Source organism: Biomphalaria glabrata, chromosome 3 (genome assembly GCF_947242115.1).
Source record: "Biomphalaria glabrata chromosome 3, xgBioGlab47.1, whole genome shotgun sequence".
NCBI classification, from domain to species: Eukaryota; Metazoa; Mollusca; class Gastropoda; family Planorbidae; genus Biomphalaria; species Biomphalaria glabrata.
The window spans coordinates 41089887-41108861 of NC_074713.1; the positions used below are offsets into that span (position 1 = coordinate 41089887).

General features: G+C 33.3%; 1 protein-coding gene across 4 annotated transcripts in view; it reads left to right on the forward strand.

The window, feature by feature from the left end:
- Positions 1-18830, forward strand: part of LOC106052180 (nuclear valosin-containing protein-like) — a 28211-nt gene extending 9381 nt beyond the window's left edge. For 2 of the 4 annotated variants that reach the window (XM_056025094.1, XM_013207488.2), the window contains 24 exons: positions 128-334; positions 432-561; positions 2785-2852; positions 2962-3011; positions 3231-3297; positions 4121-4157; positions 5245-5448; positions 6285-6372; positions 6666-6727; positions 7173-7307; positions 7569-7670; positions 7943-8060; positions 8573-8711; positions 10012-10202; positions 13708-13787; positions 13986-14108; positions 14299-14403; positions 14520-14582; positions 16285-16407; positions 16804-16903; positions 17215-17321; positions 17538-17614; positions 17738-17897; positions 18689-18830. In XM_056025094.1, coding sequence (XP_055881069.1) covers positions 128-334; positions 432-561; positions 2785-2852; positions 2962-3011; positions 3231-3297; positions 4121-4157; positions 5245-5448; positions 6285-6372; positions 6666-6727; positions 7173-7307; positions 7569-7670; positions 7943-8060; positions 8573-8711; positions 10012-10202; positions 13708-13787; positions 13986-14108; positions 14299-14403; positions 14520-14582; positions 16285-16407; positions 16804-16903; positions 17215-17321; positions 17538-17614; positions 17738-17897; positions 18689-18799 — 2647 coding nt within the window. In that variant the 3' untranslated portion in view covers positions 18800-18830. The remainder of the gene's footprint in view (positions 1-127; positions 335-431; positions 562-2784; positions 2853-2961; positions 3012-3230; positions 3298-4120; positions 4158-5244; positions 5449-6284; positions 6373-6665; positions 6728-7172; positions 7308-7568; positions 7671-7942; positions 8061-8572; positions 8712-10011; positions 10203-13707; positions 13788-13985; positions 14109-14298; positions 14404-14519; positions 14583-16284; positions 16408-16803; positions 16904-17214; positions 17322-17537; positions 17615-17737; positions 17898-18688) is intronic. The other 2 variants (XM_056025095.1, XM_056025096.1) reach the window with 2 other exon arrangements.
- The last annotated feature ends 145 nt before the right edge of the window (positions 18831-18975 follow it).

Below are 18975 nucleotides of genomic sequence, written 5' to 3' on the forward strand. Positions count from 1 at the left end.
CCACAGGCATAAGATTGCTTTTTTAAATTTTTTATGATTGTAAACTTAGGATGGTTAATCCTAGATCTAAACTTATTTTTGTTAAATATTATAATACTCATTTTCTACTTTTCTTTTGTATTTATAGACAGCATAAAAGAGACTATTACTTAAAATCAAAGTCTCAAAGGTCTCGTCAAACATGGAACAGTGCTGTCATTGCAAACACTCCAAACTCTGAACAGGAAAAAAAGAGGCCTAAGGATATGTCGCCAAGTGAGTATAGGAAATATCGAAATAACCAGAAAAAAGCCCAGCTACAAGCTCTGAGTCATCAGAAAAAAACAGCTTTAAAGTAAGTGATGGATCTTTTAGTTGTTTATTTTAAAATCCAAGTGATCTATTTTATTCTTTAAAGATGTATTAAATTATTTTTTTGTATGTGTGTGTAGGCGTAAAAACAGAGAAAGGATGAGAAAAGTACGTGAAGCAGCTAAGCTGGCTAGAATGAATAGAACCAAGGTTAGACCAACAGAGAGAGTTGAACCTCTTCAACAGTCAGCTCACAATTTGGATCAACAAGTAATTTTTTTTCACTGTATATTTAGTTCATAATCTCAATAATTCAAATGTTTTTGATTTCTTTGGCTTCATTTCAAAGCAGAAACCAAGAAAACCTTTTTGATGTTGGACTAACAGCTCCTTGTCCTGTTGACTTTTTTCTTTTTTTTTTAGGGAGTTTATATCCCAAGAAAATATTAGAATTGAAAATAAAAGGAAAATAAAATATGTTTTGAGATCTAGTTTTGTTGTTGTTTTTTTTTGTTGAGAGAGGTAGCTATCATTTTTTTTTTATCATTATTTGATTATATCTTTGTAAAGTTCACTGGTCAATTTATACTTTGAATAAGTAAACCTTTCTATGAGTGTTAAAGGAATTGTTTTTTTGTTTTTTTTTTTCAAGTAATTATTTTTTTTTTGGTTCTTTTGAACTCCAAGCCATAATTTCCTATATTTAATTTTTTAATTCATCTCATTTTGATCAAAGCATGATTATAAGAATAATGTACGGAACAAAATTGGCTTAGGGTGTGTGTGTGTGTGTGCCCATGACTATTATAGTAAAAAAATGAGTTTAATCTTGTGTTATATATTCATTGATATTGTTGTGATCCTTATCAAATTCATTCATCATGGCATTAACTAAGTTTTTCTCAGTATTTGGTGGGTGTGAAAAAAAGTTTTTTTTTTAGCAAGCAATGAAGTATTAAAAGTCTACACATCCTAACTTTGATTTGACTTAATCACTTCAGTCAAATAGACACTATTAGCATGAATACTTTAAAGTTCTTTTTTTTTTTTCCAGAATGATTTTAATTGTTTGAAATTTACCCTTTTTAAAACATATGGATTTTTTTTCCCTTTTCAAGGTGTTTTTACCAAAAATGGTGTTTTTAAAGAAGGAGGGCTTTAAAAGTCTGTATTTTCTGTATTCATGTTCCAGATAGTAGTGACATGGGATAATGAGCTCAAGACAATTTTTTTATTTGTTTTTAAAAGTTATGTATATAAAGTTTTGTAGAAATAGATAAATGATTATTTTTTAAAAAATATTAATTTAGATTATAAAACATTTCCTAGATCAGTCTAGAACTAGAGCTCACTGACTTATCCACAGTTGGTTAGTTTTCATTTTTCAAATGGTAATTACATGCATAATTAGCTTTTATTTTACATTCTATGTTTTAAATATGTTAAATATAGATATAAAATATATAGATATAAAATGTTTTGTGAAAATATGGATAAATAACATTTAAGTAATCCTTTTTTTTTCTTTGAATTTGAATCATAAAATATTACATAAATCTAATCTAGATCCAATTAGAGTTGTCCAAAGTCTGTAAGTTTAAATTTTTAAATTTCATAATCCACAATTAAATTAATTTTTGGTTTTATAAACATTATTTGTGTTCTATAAAAAGAACATGCTTTCCCCTTCGATTCTATACCAAATACACAATTTTCAGATAGCAGACAAAAAAGTTTTTGAAGTTCAATCATAATATGGTAGTGAAATACAAATGTGGAAAATGAATAATTCAGTGGGAACATTGTAAATAATTACGGAGCAAAATAGTTATTAATTAAGCTACACATTTTTGTATTTCACATATACATTTTATGCTGGTTTAATAAAATTAAAATGTTAGTTTCACATTTGTGTTTAGAAAAGGAGTGGTGGTCATAGGGGTATGATTTTAGTAATAACTTGGCCATTAAAAAATTTACTTTTCTTTATTGTTTTCATTGATAAGTATATATTTTGAAACCTGTGATATGAAATGTGATTATAGTGAAAATCTTGGATTATTAGATATAGAAAAAAAAAAACTCTGGATTTTTCATTTTAGGGGTTAGTCTGTTTAACCATTTTTTTAAATGCTTTGTAATATGTAGTGCTAATTTTGTAAAATAATTCCTTAATCTTTGGACAATAAAATTGATTTATAATCTGTCAATAATTGTTACTTTGAATTTGTACAAATAAAATGCTTAGAAAAAGTAGATAGTTGAAAATTCAACTTGTTTTCTGCCTTTTATAAACAAGTTATCTTCAACAGATACGAAATTTCTTGACAATAACTCACAGGAGTTTTGTATACAGAGACATCCTTCAATTTATATAAACTGTTTTTCCATGTTGTAACTGTATGTTATGTGAATAATTACGTAGATTGTCATTTCAGACATATATGCAGTTTTTCCCAAGTTTAAAATCCTTTTTTTAAATGTATCTTCTAGATTCTCAAAAATAAAGCTGGAAAACTTTCAATTTCTGATTTAACAGAACAATTACAACAACAACACAGGTATTGGACAAATCCTAGTGAAATTTTAGAACTGAAACAAAATGATGATGACATCTTCAAATAATACATATTAATGTCTTCATTTCTTGTTGCGTTTTCTCCTTTATAGTGAATATGCAAGAAAAAAGAAAAGTGCGTTTTTCAAGTCTGTAGAAAAAGGTGAAGGTTTTTTTTTCTACAAAAGAAAACTTTTTCATATATTTTTTTTATCTTTTGTTTTTGTTTAATAAATAATTTGAAAAAAAAAAGTGATTTTGTCAAGAAAAATGTGCTAATGAAACTGTGAATAATATTTCACTCATTTTTTAAAACCTTGAATTTATTGTCATTATATGCATGATTTTCCCACTTTTGTAAAATGATATCATTTCTTTACAGGTTTTGAATTAGCCAGTAAAGAATTAATAAATGAAGGCGTTAATCTTTCTTCACTCGATGCAAGCAGGTAATAGTAAAAACAAGTAATTTAATACTTTTTTTTTAAAACCAATTCCATTATTTTTGTTCAAATAATATAATAAATTCAGCCTACATATCTTATGTCATTGAAAAATAAAATTTGCTAGTATGGGGTACGAGGAGGTGTGGTGGCTGAGCGGTAAAGTGCTTGACTTCCGAACCGGAGTCCGGAGTTCGAATCCTGGTGTAGTGGTATTTTTAATTTCGGGATCTTCGGGCGCCTCTGAGTCCACCCGGCTCTAATGGGTACTGACATTAGTTGGGGAAAAGTAAAGGTGGTTAATTGTTGTTGTGCTGGCCGCATGACACCCTCGTTAACCGTAGGCCACAGAATCAGATGACCATTACATCATCTGCCCTATAGACCACAAGGTCTGAAAGTGGAACTTTACTTTTTTTATAGGGAACGAACTTATGACATTCACATTATTAGCTTCATGCTCTTAACACCTAAGCTTACCCGTCGTACCCATAGTATTACTAGCAGAATTTAAGCTTGAAATAAAGTAGTTGTTCCAACTTACACATTCAACCTTCCATCCATGAAGAAAGTGTGAGGTAATAGTTGGAACTAAAAAAAAATATAAAGATACAAGAATCCCTAATGTTTGTTGCAAATAAATGCCTTTAGATGCAGTCCCAAACCTCACATAAAAGTTTTTTGTTCTTTCTTAAAGAGAAAATTGAACATTGCTTTTCAAAACTTTCAATAACTTTGTTGAATTGTGTGCTCAAATGTTCTCAAATGTGTGTTTTATTGTTGTCTGATATTTTGTTTCTCTTTTTTTTTTTTTCCTTTCAACTTTTAGTGAAAGTGAGACAGACTCTGAACTTGTGAATTATGAGGTAAGCTGTTTCGTAACTTAAGTAGAATTTAATGGCAAAATAGAAGCATATGATCAGCCGTGATATTTTAACCCAATAGTTTCTATTTCTGGTTTTCATGAAAAATCTTACATTTTTTTAACTCATTAAAACTATATAAAAAGTAGAACAATAGGTCAGGTTAAAAAAAATTTCTTTGGGTGGCCATAATACACTGTGGTGTCAATACTTTTTGTTTGAATTATTTGATTTATTATCTGATTTTCACTATAAAAAAAAGGTTAGATTTTTCTCCTTCTAATACAGAAGTTTAAAAAAAAGCAGGTAACCCTCCCATTGTGCTGTCCCATATTAGGAGCTGACCATAAATATTGAATTTATTTTCAATTAATGTAGAATATTTACAATATGATGTGTAAATCAATTTACCTACTTTTTCTTGATCCATGTCTCATGCAAGTTTTTCTCTAGATAAAAAATTTTGAATGTAATGAACAAAATATGAATTCTCTGCCTACTATCATTACACCATGTCTAACCCTTTTTTTTTTTTACAAAGTTTATATCAATTCACTCTGTCAGTCTGTCTGGTAAAAATTTTTACACGCTATTTCTCCCTCACCAAATCTTGCATAAAGTTGAAATTTTGCACAATTTTTTCTTTTACCTGATAGCACAAGAATACAAAAAAAAAATAAAAAATTAACCAATTAGTTAATTAACTATTAGTAATTAAATATTTTCTTTGGTATCTTGAACAAGGGAAACAATTGTTCTTGACAGACGTGGTGGTATAAGTTGAATTAGTTTCCTTGAGGACTCTTGAGCCCTGAGTGAACATTTTTGTTTCATGCATTTAAAAAAGGATCATGTAAACATTCACCAAGATACCCCCTTCTTCCCTCCCCCTTCACAACTGGTCCAGACAAGGGATAGGATCACAGGGCATTGAGAAAGCTAAAAGCTAAATAAAAACAATTGGTAAAAATATTTCTAATCGCACAGATTTATTATGTCTAGGTCAGTCATGCATATAATTAGATGACTGATCCAAACTTATTGAAACAATTACATTTAATATAAACTTTGTTTTTCTTTAAAATTTCAGGACAAAAATATCATGAATCATATGATAAGTAACATGTACAAACAAAAGAAACTACCAGATTCACAAAACAATTTGTTAAACTCTACGCCGCCCACATCTGCTCAGGTTGACACAGGCAAAGGTCAAGGGTGGTTTATTGACAGGCATAAAGGAAGCAGTGATTCCCAAACTCCTGTTCCGAGCTCAGAGAAAAGAAATATCCAGGTGAAATTCTTTTTAATTAAGTTATAAATTGAAACAATATCAATAGCTTAGATATCAAGGGTAATATTACTCTCCAAATCTACAGATGACCTATATGTAACACAAATATGTATAGCTATATGTATATTAGTCTCTCCAATTGGAATGTGACATAAGTTGGGGAAAGTAAAAGCGCTAGGTCATTGTGCTGGCCACATGACACTCTTGTTAACAATTGGCCATAGAAACATGATTTTTAAATCCTATGCCCTATGGGTTGCTAGGTCTGAAAGATATACTTGAATGTTTACTAATTTGTGTACACCTACCTGTGCATCAGTATGTCTACCTAGATAGCAAGTCAAAACAAAAAGTTTATGCTAATATTTATAGCTTTCTGTTTAACTACTTCAGTTTGAATGTTTCAGAATTGTGCATAATCAAGCAAATATTGGATGTGAATTTTTTTTATTCATCAAATCAATAAAATAGTTTAGTTTATCTGCACATTTAAAAGTTGGGTTTATCTGTAAATTAGAAAGGTTTATTTTTTTCTGTAAATTGAAAGTAAAATTATCTGTTAAGTTAAATAGTAAACTAAATTTATATAAAAATTTAAATAGTTCAGTTTATTTGTAAATTCAAAGTGTTTAGTTTATGTGTGAAGTTACATAGTCAATTTATCTGTAAATTTAAATAGTTTAGTTTATACATAAATTCAAATAGTTTAGTTTATACATAAATCTTAACTACATTGACATGTAGTGCAGCATTGATAATGTCATCAAATTAGAATACTGAAAATTGTTTCAATACATTTGTTTGTATTAAATTCATACATGTTTTTGTTGTCTTAGCAGTCCCTTACAGAGACAAGTACAACAGAGAGACCAGTAAAGAAACCAAAACTTGCCAATGATCTTCACAAAAAGAAAAGCAAAAGAAGTGAGTAGCTAGTTGTCTTTATCTTAATGAGGGAGTCATGTGGCTAATGTTTTATTGTTTAGTGAAAAACTTGGTTACTTAAAGTGATCAATAGTCCTTTTTGTTTTTAAGATTTAGTATTTCTCTTATCTAAGTAAAGACAACGATTCACTTGATGACCATTTTTGAAAAAATACTTTAGGTTAATTATTTGATTTGTTTATAGGTACAAATAAACTCCAGGATAATTATTTGATTTGTTTATATGTTCAAATAAACCTCAGGTTAATTAGTTGATTTGTTTATATGTACAGAAGCTCTAGTGTATCCTGCAGTCACTTTTGCTCATGTTGGAGGAAACAGCAGCATTTTACAGGTATAAATTTACTTTGTTTCCAGGTTGACTTTTCAATCAATAAACAGTTTAACATCCGCTGGTCCAATTTTTATCATGGATAAATATGTCATATACTAAGCACACATACAATATACTGATAATATTCTTTAATTTTTAGAAGGATTTTAGATTTTAGATACTATGTAAAAACTAGTAATCTGGAGGAACTTAAATTAGGATGGGTTTGATTGTGTATATGTGCATGGACCATCAAAGAGATTGTCCAGAGTTCAAACCCTATCCTCCAGCAGGAGGTTTGGGGTGGATGTAATAATCATTTATGAAGGAACATTTGAAGCCTGCTATTATGCATTATCTTTTGTTATATTTCTTTTTAATATATTTGTTTACTTTACCCTAAATACTGAAAACAACTAATTAATGTCTTTATATAACACCTCTTCTTTTGTCTGTTTGTATTCAGCATTTAGAAGAACACTGCCAGTTTCTGGAATATCCCGAGCTCTTACCCAAAATTAAAGGAGACCTGCCCAAGTGTTTCCTGATCCATGGGCCAACTGGCTGTGGGAAAACTCTTCTTGCTAATGCTATTGCAGGAGTAAGTAGGCACTAGGAAGTTTGGTTTTTTGTTTCATTCTCTTGAGAACTGCAAATAGGATTTACTGAGCAGTTTTTAGAGTAAAAATGATTTTAGTTATTTAAATGTATATATATATTGACCTGTTTCTTAATATAGTTACGGAATTAATATTTAAATACATGATTCCTTTCATTATAGTTGAAGTTTTGTTTAGTGCTTGTATTATCTTTCCTTTTACCTTGTCAACATTGGTTTCATTTGTTTACTTTCTCCCTAAAGGAATATAAAGTTCCATTGATCTCTATGACAGCAACAGAGTTAGTGGCTGGTATCTCTGGAGACTCAGAAGCTAATATCAGAGATTTATTTGAACAAGCTGCGGTAAGAAACTTGTTTATTTAGTGAACAAAATTAAATATTGAGACAAATTCACTGGTTGAATCAACTTCACTAGTTAAAAAGCAACGTTTTCTTTTTAAATTAGGGATTTTTGTTTTGTGATAAAATGCACTACATTCGCTATAAATATTTAAGGCCTTGAATAAAAAGACGTGCCAATTCATCTTGTAAAAAGTAGACTAAACATTTATTTGTACATTGCTTTTTTTTTATTTACTTAAATAAATGAACTTCATTTGTGTGATCAACTGCAGGAATCTGCACCTTGTATTTTGTTAATTGATGATGTTGATGCAATAGCTAGCAAAAGAGAAAATGCAACAAAAGGAATGGAAAGTAGACTGGTGACACAGCTGTCTAACAGCATGGATGGTAACTGTTCTGTAGCATTGGATTATTTTGCCTGTTATGTTATTAGTTGTATGTAATACATTGACTGGTTCTGATCAAGGATAAATGTAAATACATTTCCCCCCACCACAATTTAAAGTGTAAAAAGGAAAATATTTAATAATTTAATAAATGTGATGATGATGAATGGCAGGATAATTTGTCAACAATAAAAAAGATTAAAATATTAAAACATAATTGTGCAGTGCACTTTCAAAAAGTCTTTTACGTTTCATTTCGTATGGAAAAAATTATATTGAGTGAATTCCTAGACTAACAAAATCCTATAGTGTTATGACTGTGTTTTACACTGTATGTTAAAAGCATGCTTTTTTTTTTTAATCTTTATCTAATTTTAATAAATTTCGATGAAAAATTATGTAGGCTCTATTTCTTTTATATCATCTGACTTTCTAGTATAGAGCTATGTACTGTTTTTGGTCTACGTCATAAATATATATATTTTTTTTTTTTTTTTTTTTTTCATGTTTTAGAACTTCGGTCCAAAAATTTACCAGTGTTGTTAATATGTGCTACCAACAGACCCAATAATTTGGATGAAGCTTTCAGAAGAACTGGGAGATTTGATATAGAGTATGTGATGAGATTCCCCAACAGAGATGCAAGAAAAAGGTAAGTGGACAGTTTTAGGTTGACAAAATCTATATATTTTGGGTCATAAAGTTCAATTAGTTTGTTATATGAAAAATTGTTTATTTTGGTTCATTTGGTCACTTAGTGTACAAATGATCTACAATTGTCTTATGGTTGAGAAATTTGGTTCCTGGTCATCTCATCCTCTGTTCTTTTCACCATCTGGTCATTTGATCTAACAAATAGTCATTGTACAAATCATGAAATAAGCACTATTTAATATATTCTTTTTTATTGACTTGACAAAACATGTGACACATTAGTTAAGAATAAAATTAAATGCTATTAAAAACTAAAACATTTAACATGTATAAGTATAGAGGTCATGTAAAAAAAGACAGGCTATTGATTGTAAGTACAGAAGACGGAAGATCCATTGATTCATATTGCTGAATAATGTTTGTAGTTCTCTTTGCCTATAACACAATTTACAACTGTAATGTTTAAAAGAAATAAAATCAAAATTATTCTAATCGTTCTCATCTCTCAAAAGATTTCCACTACTTCCACCACGCCTTGCCTTTTGATCATTATGTCATGCGCAGGATATTATAATAATACATCCCCCACATCCAATAGATTTGCAATATATTATAAGATTTCTCATCAAGAATTTAATGTGGAAGGGGAAACACTATAAACACATTAATAATATGTCAAAAAATATCAAAAAGCATTGCATTCTACATAATCATATTTATAAGTAAAGTTCCCCTTTCAGATCTTGCGATCTATGGGGGCAGATAATGTAAAGATCATTTGTTTCTGTGGTCCATGGTTAACAAGAGTGTCATCCGGCCAGCAAAATGACAAAATTCCTTTACTTTTCGCTAACTAATGTCTGGTACCCATTAGAGCTGGGAGGCGACCAAATATTCCAAAGTTAAAAATCCCAGTCTTCACCAGGATTCGAACCCAGGACCTCGGTTCGTAAGCCAAGATCTTTACCGCTCAGCCACAGCGCCTCCCAATCATATTCATATATTAGATAAAATGAGGGCTTAAAATCAAAGCCTTAATAGCACAATTAAACAATGAATAAGAACAAAGATTTAATTTGGGATGAAGTGACTGGTCACCGAGAAATTCTACCTTTTAATACTTTTCTGTATTGTAGAATGGCTAAGCTCTTTCTTATCCAACACTTGTTCTTGTGTCTGTAGAGCCCTAGACCTGAAAAAAAGCTTCCTGCCTACATACTCAATTGATTGAAAACATTTGAACAGTAATAGTACATGCAATTGACTTTATAAATTATGTTATTTTTTTTTTTTCCAAGCATCCTGGAAGCCTTGTGTAAAGATGTCCAGCTAGGGCCTAATGTTTCCCTGTCAGAAATAGCTGACCTAACGCCTGGATATGTGGGCTCTGATCTGAAGACTCTAATCTCAATTACCAATGCTTGCGCCCTACACAGAATCATCTGTGAGTGCAAGAGAAATAACAAGAATTTGAAGGCAGTCCATGAAGGTTGGTGGTTTGTTACTGTTGTTTTTATTAAGATATGCAAACAGATTGAATTTTTTTTCTTGTCTGTAATACCTGAATAATATTTGATTCATAGGGTTGTAAGGTCATCAGAGTAACTGGTTGAAAATGAAAAAAGTTGAGAACATTACTTTTGAAATTTGGTTGAAGAGAATTATATATATAGATAACAGATTTCTTGCGGCCCCCTGATTTACCAGGAGCTTCTGGAAATCTCCTGAAATTGCAAAATATACTAAAGAAAAAGTCATGGTAATCTCCGGAAAGTATTAAAAATCTTTTTAAAACTCATACAAATCTCCTTAAATATATAGACGAAAATTGGAAACGCCAATCCACAATAACGGCTAATGAATAATGCCATTTTTTTTTTATTTTATCGCGTGTAGGATTGGCGTTTTCCATATTGAAATGACACCCAAAATGACATATGGAGAGAGACAGTGACCAAGAAAGCTATGGACAGTGAAAGAACATGGGTCTCAGCTCAGGAAGAAAAATGTACAATACGAAAAATGGCTAGCTCTTCTACCACCGAAGCAAAAGCCACCTGCGATATTTGTGGATGGGAGTGTCTCTCCAAAATAGGGCTCCAGAGCCAGAGGAGGAAGTGTGTGAGATGAACCATAGTCGTTCTACGACTGAAGGAGGCCAACAACAACAACAGAGTAGATTACTTGTTCTCCCCCCCCCTTTTTTTTTTTTCACTGCTAGAGTTATGTGGGGTAACTCTAGTCAGACTTGCAGAAATAAAAGAGTGATCTTTCCTTTACTTCTTGTCCAAACTCTTGAGCCATGAAGAGAATTATAAGAAGATGAAATCCATTACCAGTTCCTCAAGCACCTTCCCGAACCCTCATTGGCAGTCCTGCTAGGGGTCTATAACTGTGTGGCAAACAGGCGCTTTCCCAAACAGCTGGAGGAAAGCCACAGTTATACCGATACCTAAACCGGGAAGAGACGGCTCTGACCCAGCTAACTATCGACCAATAGCACTAACAAGCTGCATCTGCAAAACCATCTCAAACTACCAGTGCGGATTCCGGCAGGGGCGGACAACAACTGACCACCTGGTAAGGCTGGAAGCTTATATTAGAAATGCATTACTCAGAAGAGAACATCTAGTAGCTGTATTCTTCGATATAGAAAAGGCCTATGACACAACCTGGAAACATGGCATTCTACGTGACCTGGCGCTTATGGGGCTTAAGGGACACCTCCCCCGTTTTGTGGAGGAATTCCTGAAAGATCGAAAATTTCAGGTTCGAGTGGGCAACTCCGCTTCTGACACTCATGACCAGGAAATGGGTGTACCCCAGGGCAGCATTCTGTCAGTCACCCTGTTCAACATTAAAATAAATAGCATCATAAATGCGCTGTCCCCTGGCATAGAGTGCACTTTGTATGTTGATGACTTTGTCATTCTTACTTATGGGAAAAACATGAACACCTTAGAAAGGAAATTACAGTTATGTTTAAACAAAATTCAGGGTTGGGCAAACTATAATGGTTTCAAATTCTCAGACTCCAAAACAGTTAGTATGCATTTTTGTAATCTAAGGGGACTCCACCCAGACCCTGAACTATTTATACACAAAAAGAAGATCCCTGTCGTGAAAACTACACAATTTTTAGGCCTCACCTTAGATTCCAAATTTAATTTTCTCCCCCACATTAAGGAACTTAAGAAGAAATGCCAAAAGTCATTAAACATACTAAGAGTACTCAGCCATACGGACTGGGGAGCTGACAGTGATACCTTGCTGCTGCTCTACCGGAGTCTAATTCGATCCAAGCTAGACTACGGATCCATAATATATGGAGCAGCAAGGAAGTCGTACCTAAAAATACTGGAACCAATACAAAATGCTGCCCTGCGTCTCTGTCTCGGCGCGTTTCGTACATCACCTGTCCCAAGTCTCCATGTGGAGGCTGGAGAACTCCCCATGGATATAAGAATGAAAAAGCTTGCAATGCAGTATATAGTCAAGCTAAAATCCAACCCCACGAACCCTGCTTTTGACTCCATATTTAACTCCACAGAGGTAGAATTATACAATCGAAGGCCTAACGTCATACAGCCGTTGGGCCTTCGAATGAGAGAACCCATCCAAAATTTAACCCCACCCATTGACCAAATCTCTAAAATAGAAACCCTTCAGAATCCTCCTTGGCTAATGAATAAACCCAAATTAAATTTATCCCTCCTTAATTTCAAAAAAGAAAATACAGACCCAAGCATACTACAAGTCCACTTAAGGGAACTGCAGGAGAGCTACGGAGATTGTGGCACCATCTACACAGACGGATCCAAAATGGAGGGAAAGGTCGCGTGTGCCTGCTCCTTTCGGAACAAAACAATCTCCCGTAGACTCCCCGATGGCTGCTCCATCTTTACGGCCGAATTGCACGCAATATTGCTTGCACTTATGGCCGTAAAAGCATCAGAAAGGAGTAAATTTATAATCTGCTCCGACTCCAAATCTGCATTGCAAGTTTTGGGGCGGATGAAGACTGACATCCCATTGGTACATAAGAGCCTGAAGCTGTTGGACCTAATAACAGCCGACCGTAGGGATGTCACCTTCATCTGGGTCCCCTCCCATGTTGGCATTGAGGGAAACGAAGCCGCAGACAGAGAAGCAAAGAGAGCCCTAAATCATGCGGTGTCAGGAACCCAAATTCCCTACTCGGACCTGAGACAAAGTATTGCCTCTGCCACCTATCGAGAGTGGCAGAACTGATGGGAGGCTGAGACTCACAGTAAACTCAGGCAGATTGTGGCGGATGTCAGGTGGCGGCCCACATCTAAGGGTCTGACAAGGCGTGGTAGCACAACCATGTCCAGACTTAGGATTGGCCACACCTACATCACGCACTCTTTTGTACTGAAGAGAGAGGAGCCCCCACTTTGCGAGTACTGTGACTCTCGCCTCACTGTGGAACATATCCTCGTTGATTGCCCCAGATACCAGGATGTCAGGGCGAAATATTTTAGAGCCACTAATCTAAAAACACTATTTAATAATGTCGACCCTGGGAAGGTACTGGGCTTTATTCGGGAAGTGGGGCTATCTACGAAGATCTGATTTCTGAATTTGTGAACATGCACTATTTACATTAGATTTTTACCAAATATTTAAATTTTTACTACCTTTACTATTTTAACTGTGAATAGACCTTGATTTTAATTATATGACTGTATAGAATCTGGCCCTTGTTGTTTAGAGAGAGAGTAGTCCTTAAGGGACTGCAGGCACGACATGGCCTAAATTGTGCCGATGTGCCTCAAATCCAAAAATCAAATCAAATCAAGAGAATTATATAAACCTAGGTTTATGTTGTAACCAAAAAAAAAAAAAAACATTTAGAAAGTGGAAATCTAACCCTATTACTCTGATGATAAACTGTGTACCAGTCATCTATTGTGGTCATCTATTGTGGTCATCTATTGTGGTCCTCTAAACATCCAGTTGAATATTTTCAGATTCTCCAAGACTCAAAGTTGTGTTCACACCAGAAGAAATTGATCAATTTCAAGTGAAACTTCTCAAGTCTGACTTTCAGGTAGAACATTTTCAATCTGTTAGACCATAAACACTATTGTGACTTATATCCACCAGATCAGAAATAATTTTTCTCTCCCAATACCCTAATATTTGTATTTAAATAGGAAAGATTTTCCCTTTAAGGTTAACTTTCAAGTCATAATGGCAAACAAATCATGAAATTATTTTGTTAAAAAAATGTCTTTGTTTTGAACAGAAAGCTATGACAGAAGTGAAACCTACCGCCAAGCAGGAAGATGTGATCTTAGTACCTAACACTACATGGGATGACATTGGTGGTCTAGACAGCATTAGAAAAAAACTGAACCTGTGTATTATGGTCAGTTGGCTTTTATCTGGACTTAAAAACTTAGCTTGGCTTTCCATTGATCTGACTGCATCACTTGGTTACACAAGTTAAAAAGTTATATGACTTAGTATTGAAATGATTTAATTGTTATTAATTCTTTATTCTCTTATTGAGTGTCTTTGAAAGTTTGGCTATTTAAAGCTTTTTGTTTCTCCATTAGGAAAGAACCAAGCGACCAGCCTTGTATCAGGCTATTGGCATGACCTCAGCAGCAGGAGTTTTATTGGTTGGACCACCTGGCTGTGGGAAAACATCTGTGGCGAGGGTAATCTCCTCAAATTGTTTGTATAGTGTCAATGTGATACAGTTACTATTGTGTTTGTACTGTCACTGAATAAATGTTACAAGTCAGAGTTTATAATTGAATTTTGTGCTCTGCAGGCTGTTGCTAATGAGGCAGGCATCAACTTCCTTTACATCAAAGGTGCTGAATTGTTAAACAAAGTAAGTAATAGAACGTTAACGAAATAATAGAATTAACAGTATTATAATGTTTGTATGTTCAGCCCATGATTATTTTTGTTTAAACATTGAATTTCGTTTTTTTAATTAAATATTTTTAAAAGTCTTCAATTATTGTGTGAAATAATATGTTCAATCACGTTTCATATTTTAGATGAATGTTCAGATTTAAAATGTTAAGCACCTGATATAAGGATTCCAACTTACTTGGCTCAGTGCAAAGATTAGCTTAAAAGAACCCTGGAGCTTATTGGTGGAATAAAGATTTACTTTAGTTATATTTGAAATGTTAACCTTTTGCATGCATCATTGTTGTGTTAAATAAGAATGTCACTTCAGTAGTAGTTTCATCTAGATCAGTATGCTTCTTCTTCTTCTAGCCAGCTTTTTGCTGCTGAGCTGTCAGCTCTTTTGCAGACTGTGCCAAGGAAAAAAGTGTGCTGTTTTCTTCAGTTGTTCAGCCCTGCCGTACAGGGTGTTGGTTATGTTGGGCTGGAGTGATAGTAGGGTCTGCCTAAGGTGGATTAGGAAGAGGCATTCAAAAAGGATATGGTTTACGGTTTCATTTGGGTGTGCGCAGTGTCTACAAAGGAGGAGTTGTGTGGGATTTATTTTATTGGGATGGTAATTTAACAGAGGTGTGTGTCCTGTCCTTAGTTGGAAGATTGTAGATTGCTCTTTGGGGGGGAGGACGTTAATACTGTTCAGTTTGTTAGGCATATTCATTTCTTTGTACATGGCTCTGCCTGTGTTTCCTGTTACCCATTGGTTGATCCACTCCTCTTAGGGTGAGGTAGTTAACAGGTCTATCTGGTTGTTCCGAAGATGATCCTGCCTTTGAAAGCTTATCTGCCCTTTCATTTCCCATGACACCAATGTGTCCAGGGATCCACTGTAATGTGATGTTGATGTTCCATTGTCATCATCTGGTGTATTAACACTATTATTGTTGTCAACTCTCTTGGGCTTTTTGAGGTGCTGCTGTTAAGTGCTTGAAGAGTGTCTGTAAAGACAACAATATCTGATGGTGATTGTATCCTTCATATAATTGTTTTCGACTGTCTGCAAAGCTATGGTAATTGCCTCAATTTCAGCTTGGAAATTTGAGCAGTAGTCACCACAGGGTGTACTTATTTCAAAGTGTTTATTTTTGGGGAAGACATGAAGGCACCAAGACCAGCATTGATGGTGGCTTTGAAGGCTGATCCGTCGGTGTATATATGGATGGCTGTTTTTGGATAGCTTTCAATTGTTTCGAGCATGCCTACTTTGAGCTCCAGTGGATTTGATTCTTTTGTTAGTGTTATTTATCAAATGTATTTTAATGGTTGGTTGTTAGTAGTTAAGCCCAGAGTTTGTTTGAGAATCTGGTAATTTTTTCTCAGTTATTGGGTAGATTGTGTTTTAGGGCTAGTTCGTCAGTAAGTTGGATCAGAGTTTTTTTTTGCTTGTTTTTCTAATTTCTCTGTGTTAGTAGTTTATTTAATGGTCGTCCTCCAACCTTCTGTATCTCTCAATAGCTTCTAATGCTGCTCTGTTGCACCTTAACTTAAATGCTACACTTAAATCTATTCTTCAATTTATATAAATAATACAGTATCTCATGCATTTAATCTATTCATAGATGTATATTAACCATATCTTATTGTTTTTCAAAAAACTAATGAGTCTCTATTTTTTTCAGTATGTTGGTGAAAGTGAAAAAAATGTTCGAGATTTATTTAAAAAAGCAAGCAGCCTGGCCCCTTGTGTGATTTTTTTTGATGAAATTGATTCCATTTGCCCTCGAAGATCTTCTGGATCAGAGGTCAGTTAGCACTTTAAAGTTACAATGGGAAACATAAAGCTTTAACTTTTAAATGTACATCTCATTTCTTTAGTTTAAATTCAAGACATTTATTGTTATTCTTATACTGTTACCATAATAATGAATGATAATGTTATAGTCTTGTTCCCTGGACTAAATGTAGTCACTGCTTTCCCTTTCATTCACAAACTAGATAACTATGTGATATGAATTTATGAACAGTAAACTTTACTGCTTTGATTTTTCATGGTCACTAATTCCATTAACAGAGGGAGTTTTTCAAAGGATAAAAGGCTTCATGATTGTGGATACCTAATGGTTTGGAGACATGGCCACAATAATTTGATTTTTTTCTCTTAGTTTTTTATTTTCTACAATTTTCATGTGTGTTGACAGGAGAATTCAACTAGTCGTGTGACCAATCAACTTCTCCTGGAAATGTCTGGCCTAGAGCAAAGGACAGAAGTGTATGTCATTGCTGCCACCAACAGACTAGGTGAGCTCTTGTTGCATCAAATTGACTCAACATATAATTTTGTGCTCCAATGAAGAATGTGCGAGTTCTCACAGCTGCTCTGCATTCAAGATGCCATCCTGACACGATGCTTTATTTACTTTTAAGTTACTTCATAGTTTATCAATTGACTTTTCTTCTACCTTTATTTCTTATGTTTTCAGCTTGATTTTAGTTCATTAAAAAATGGTGCTTGTTGGATTGCATTTATTCTAAAGAAAGTTTGTACATTGGTTGTACATATAAACATCTACTGTTGATTCACTAGTATTTGGATTGTGTGTCTTTCTCAGATCGACTAGACAAAGCCTTCCTCAGACCTGGACGTATGGACAAAATAATCTATGTAGGTCTCCCTACTGCTGAAGGTAGAGTGGAGATCTTGACAGCACTTACAAAGGTAAATTAATGGATTGGTTAAAGAACTTAGAACTGAAACAAAAATATTTTGTTTTTAAAATTGTAAAAAATATTAGAAAATTTCTTTTTAATGTTCTAGTATTTAAATAAAGTCTAATGTGTACAGTTTAGAAAGAAAGTCTAATGTGTACAGTTTAGAAAGAAAGTCTAATGTGTACAGTTTAGATAACTAACATTTTCAATGGTTTTATTTCAGAATGGTACAAGACCAAATTTAGCAAGTGATGTTAGTTTAGACAGAATTGGAAGAGATAAAAGATGTGAAGGATTCTCGTAAGTAAAGAACACAAGTAAATATTAAAAAAGCAATTTTAATAGGCTTCGTCCTTTATGGTGTGTATATATACTGTTAGTACTTTATGGTGTGTATGTATTACTCAATTCTGTGAATTTCAGTGGTGCTGACCTTGGTAACCTTGTACAAGTTGCCAGGGAGGCTTGCCTGGAAGAGATTATTGAATCAACAGAAGCCAGTAGTGACCTGGTCCAGCCAGTGGTCAATAACTCTCATTTTGAAGTTGCCTTCCAGAGTGTTAGACCATCAGTTGATGCAGAGGTTAGTGTTTGTAATTGGTCTGATTGATTAAACAATTATTCATGTTATGAGCAGGCAGCATTATTTTACTAAGTGCCTGCAAATATTCAAGGAGTAAACAAGTTTCAATTAGAAGAGATCACATGACAAGCTAAGTTTTACCTCTAGTTCAGAGACCTTATTGAATAACTTACAAGGCAAGATAGTTCAGAGACCTTATTGAATAACTTACAAGGCAAGATAGTTCAGAGACCTTATTTAATAACTTACAAGGCAAGATAGTTCAGAGACCTTATTTAATAACTTACAAGGCATTCAGAGACCTTATTTAATAACTTACAAGGCAAGATAGTTCAGAGACCTTATTTAATAACTTACAAGGCAAGATAGTTCAGAGACCTTATTTAATAACTTACAAGGCGTTCAGAGACCTTATTTAATAACTTACAAGGCAAGATAGTTCAGAGACCTTATTTAATAACTTACAAGGCGTTCAGATACCTTATTTAATAACTTACAAGGCGTTCAGAGACCTTATTTAATAACTTACAAGGCATCTAGTTTTGCTTTTAAAATTTAAGCAATTGAAATATTCCTTTCGCTATAAACTCTTATAGTCCAACCTTAGATCAGTTTTTTCAAAGGGTATCTTGTTTGAAATGAACATAGGGAGTTGATTGTATAAATGTGTGTAGTTCTTTAAAGTTTAGATTTCTCTAAGCTGTTCTTTGAAATTTGACAATTTTGTGTTTCATTTCTTAATTCTCTATAGACTGAATTGGTATCTTATCTTATAAACATTTCTGTTTCAGTCAAAAAGAAATTATGAAGCAGTCAGGAAATTATTGGAAAACAAAACAAGTAAAAAAGATTTGCAAAACTTAGCAGCAGATGCTAACATTGATGCTATGGATGTTTTATGATAAAATGTTTAAATTAAATGTGTTGTATATATTTGTTGATTTAGTTGTTTGTATCCTTTTTCTTTCAGTAACTGAAGTGTATCAGTTTTATGTTTGAGACACATTTTAAAATAATAATGTATAGTAGATCATTGTTACAGCGATTAAATCTATATTTATACATAGAATACATTGGG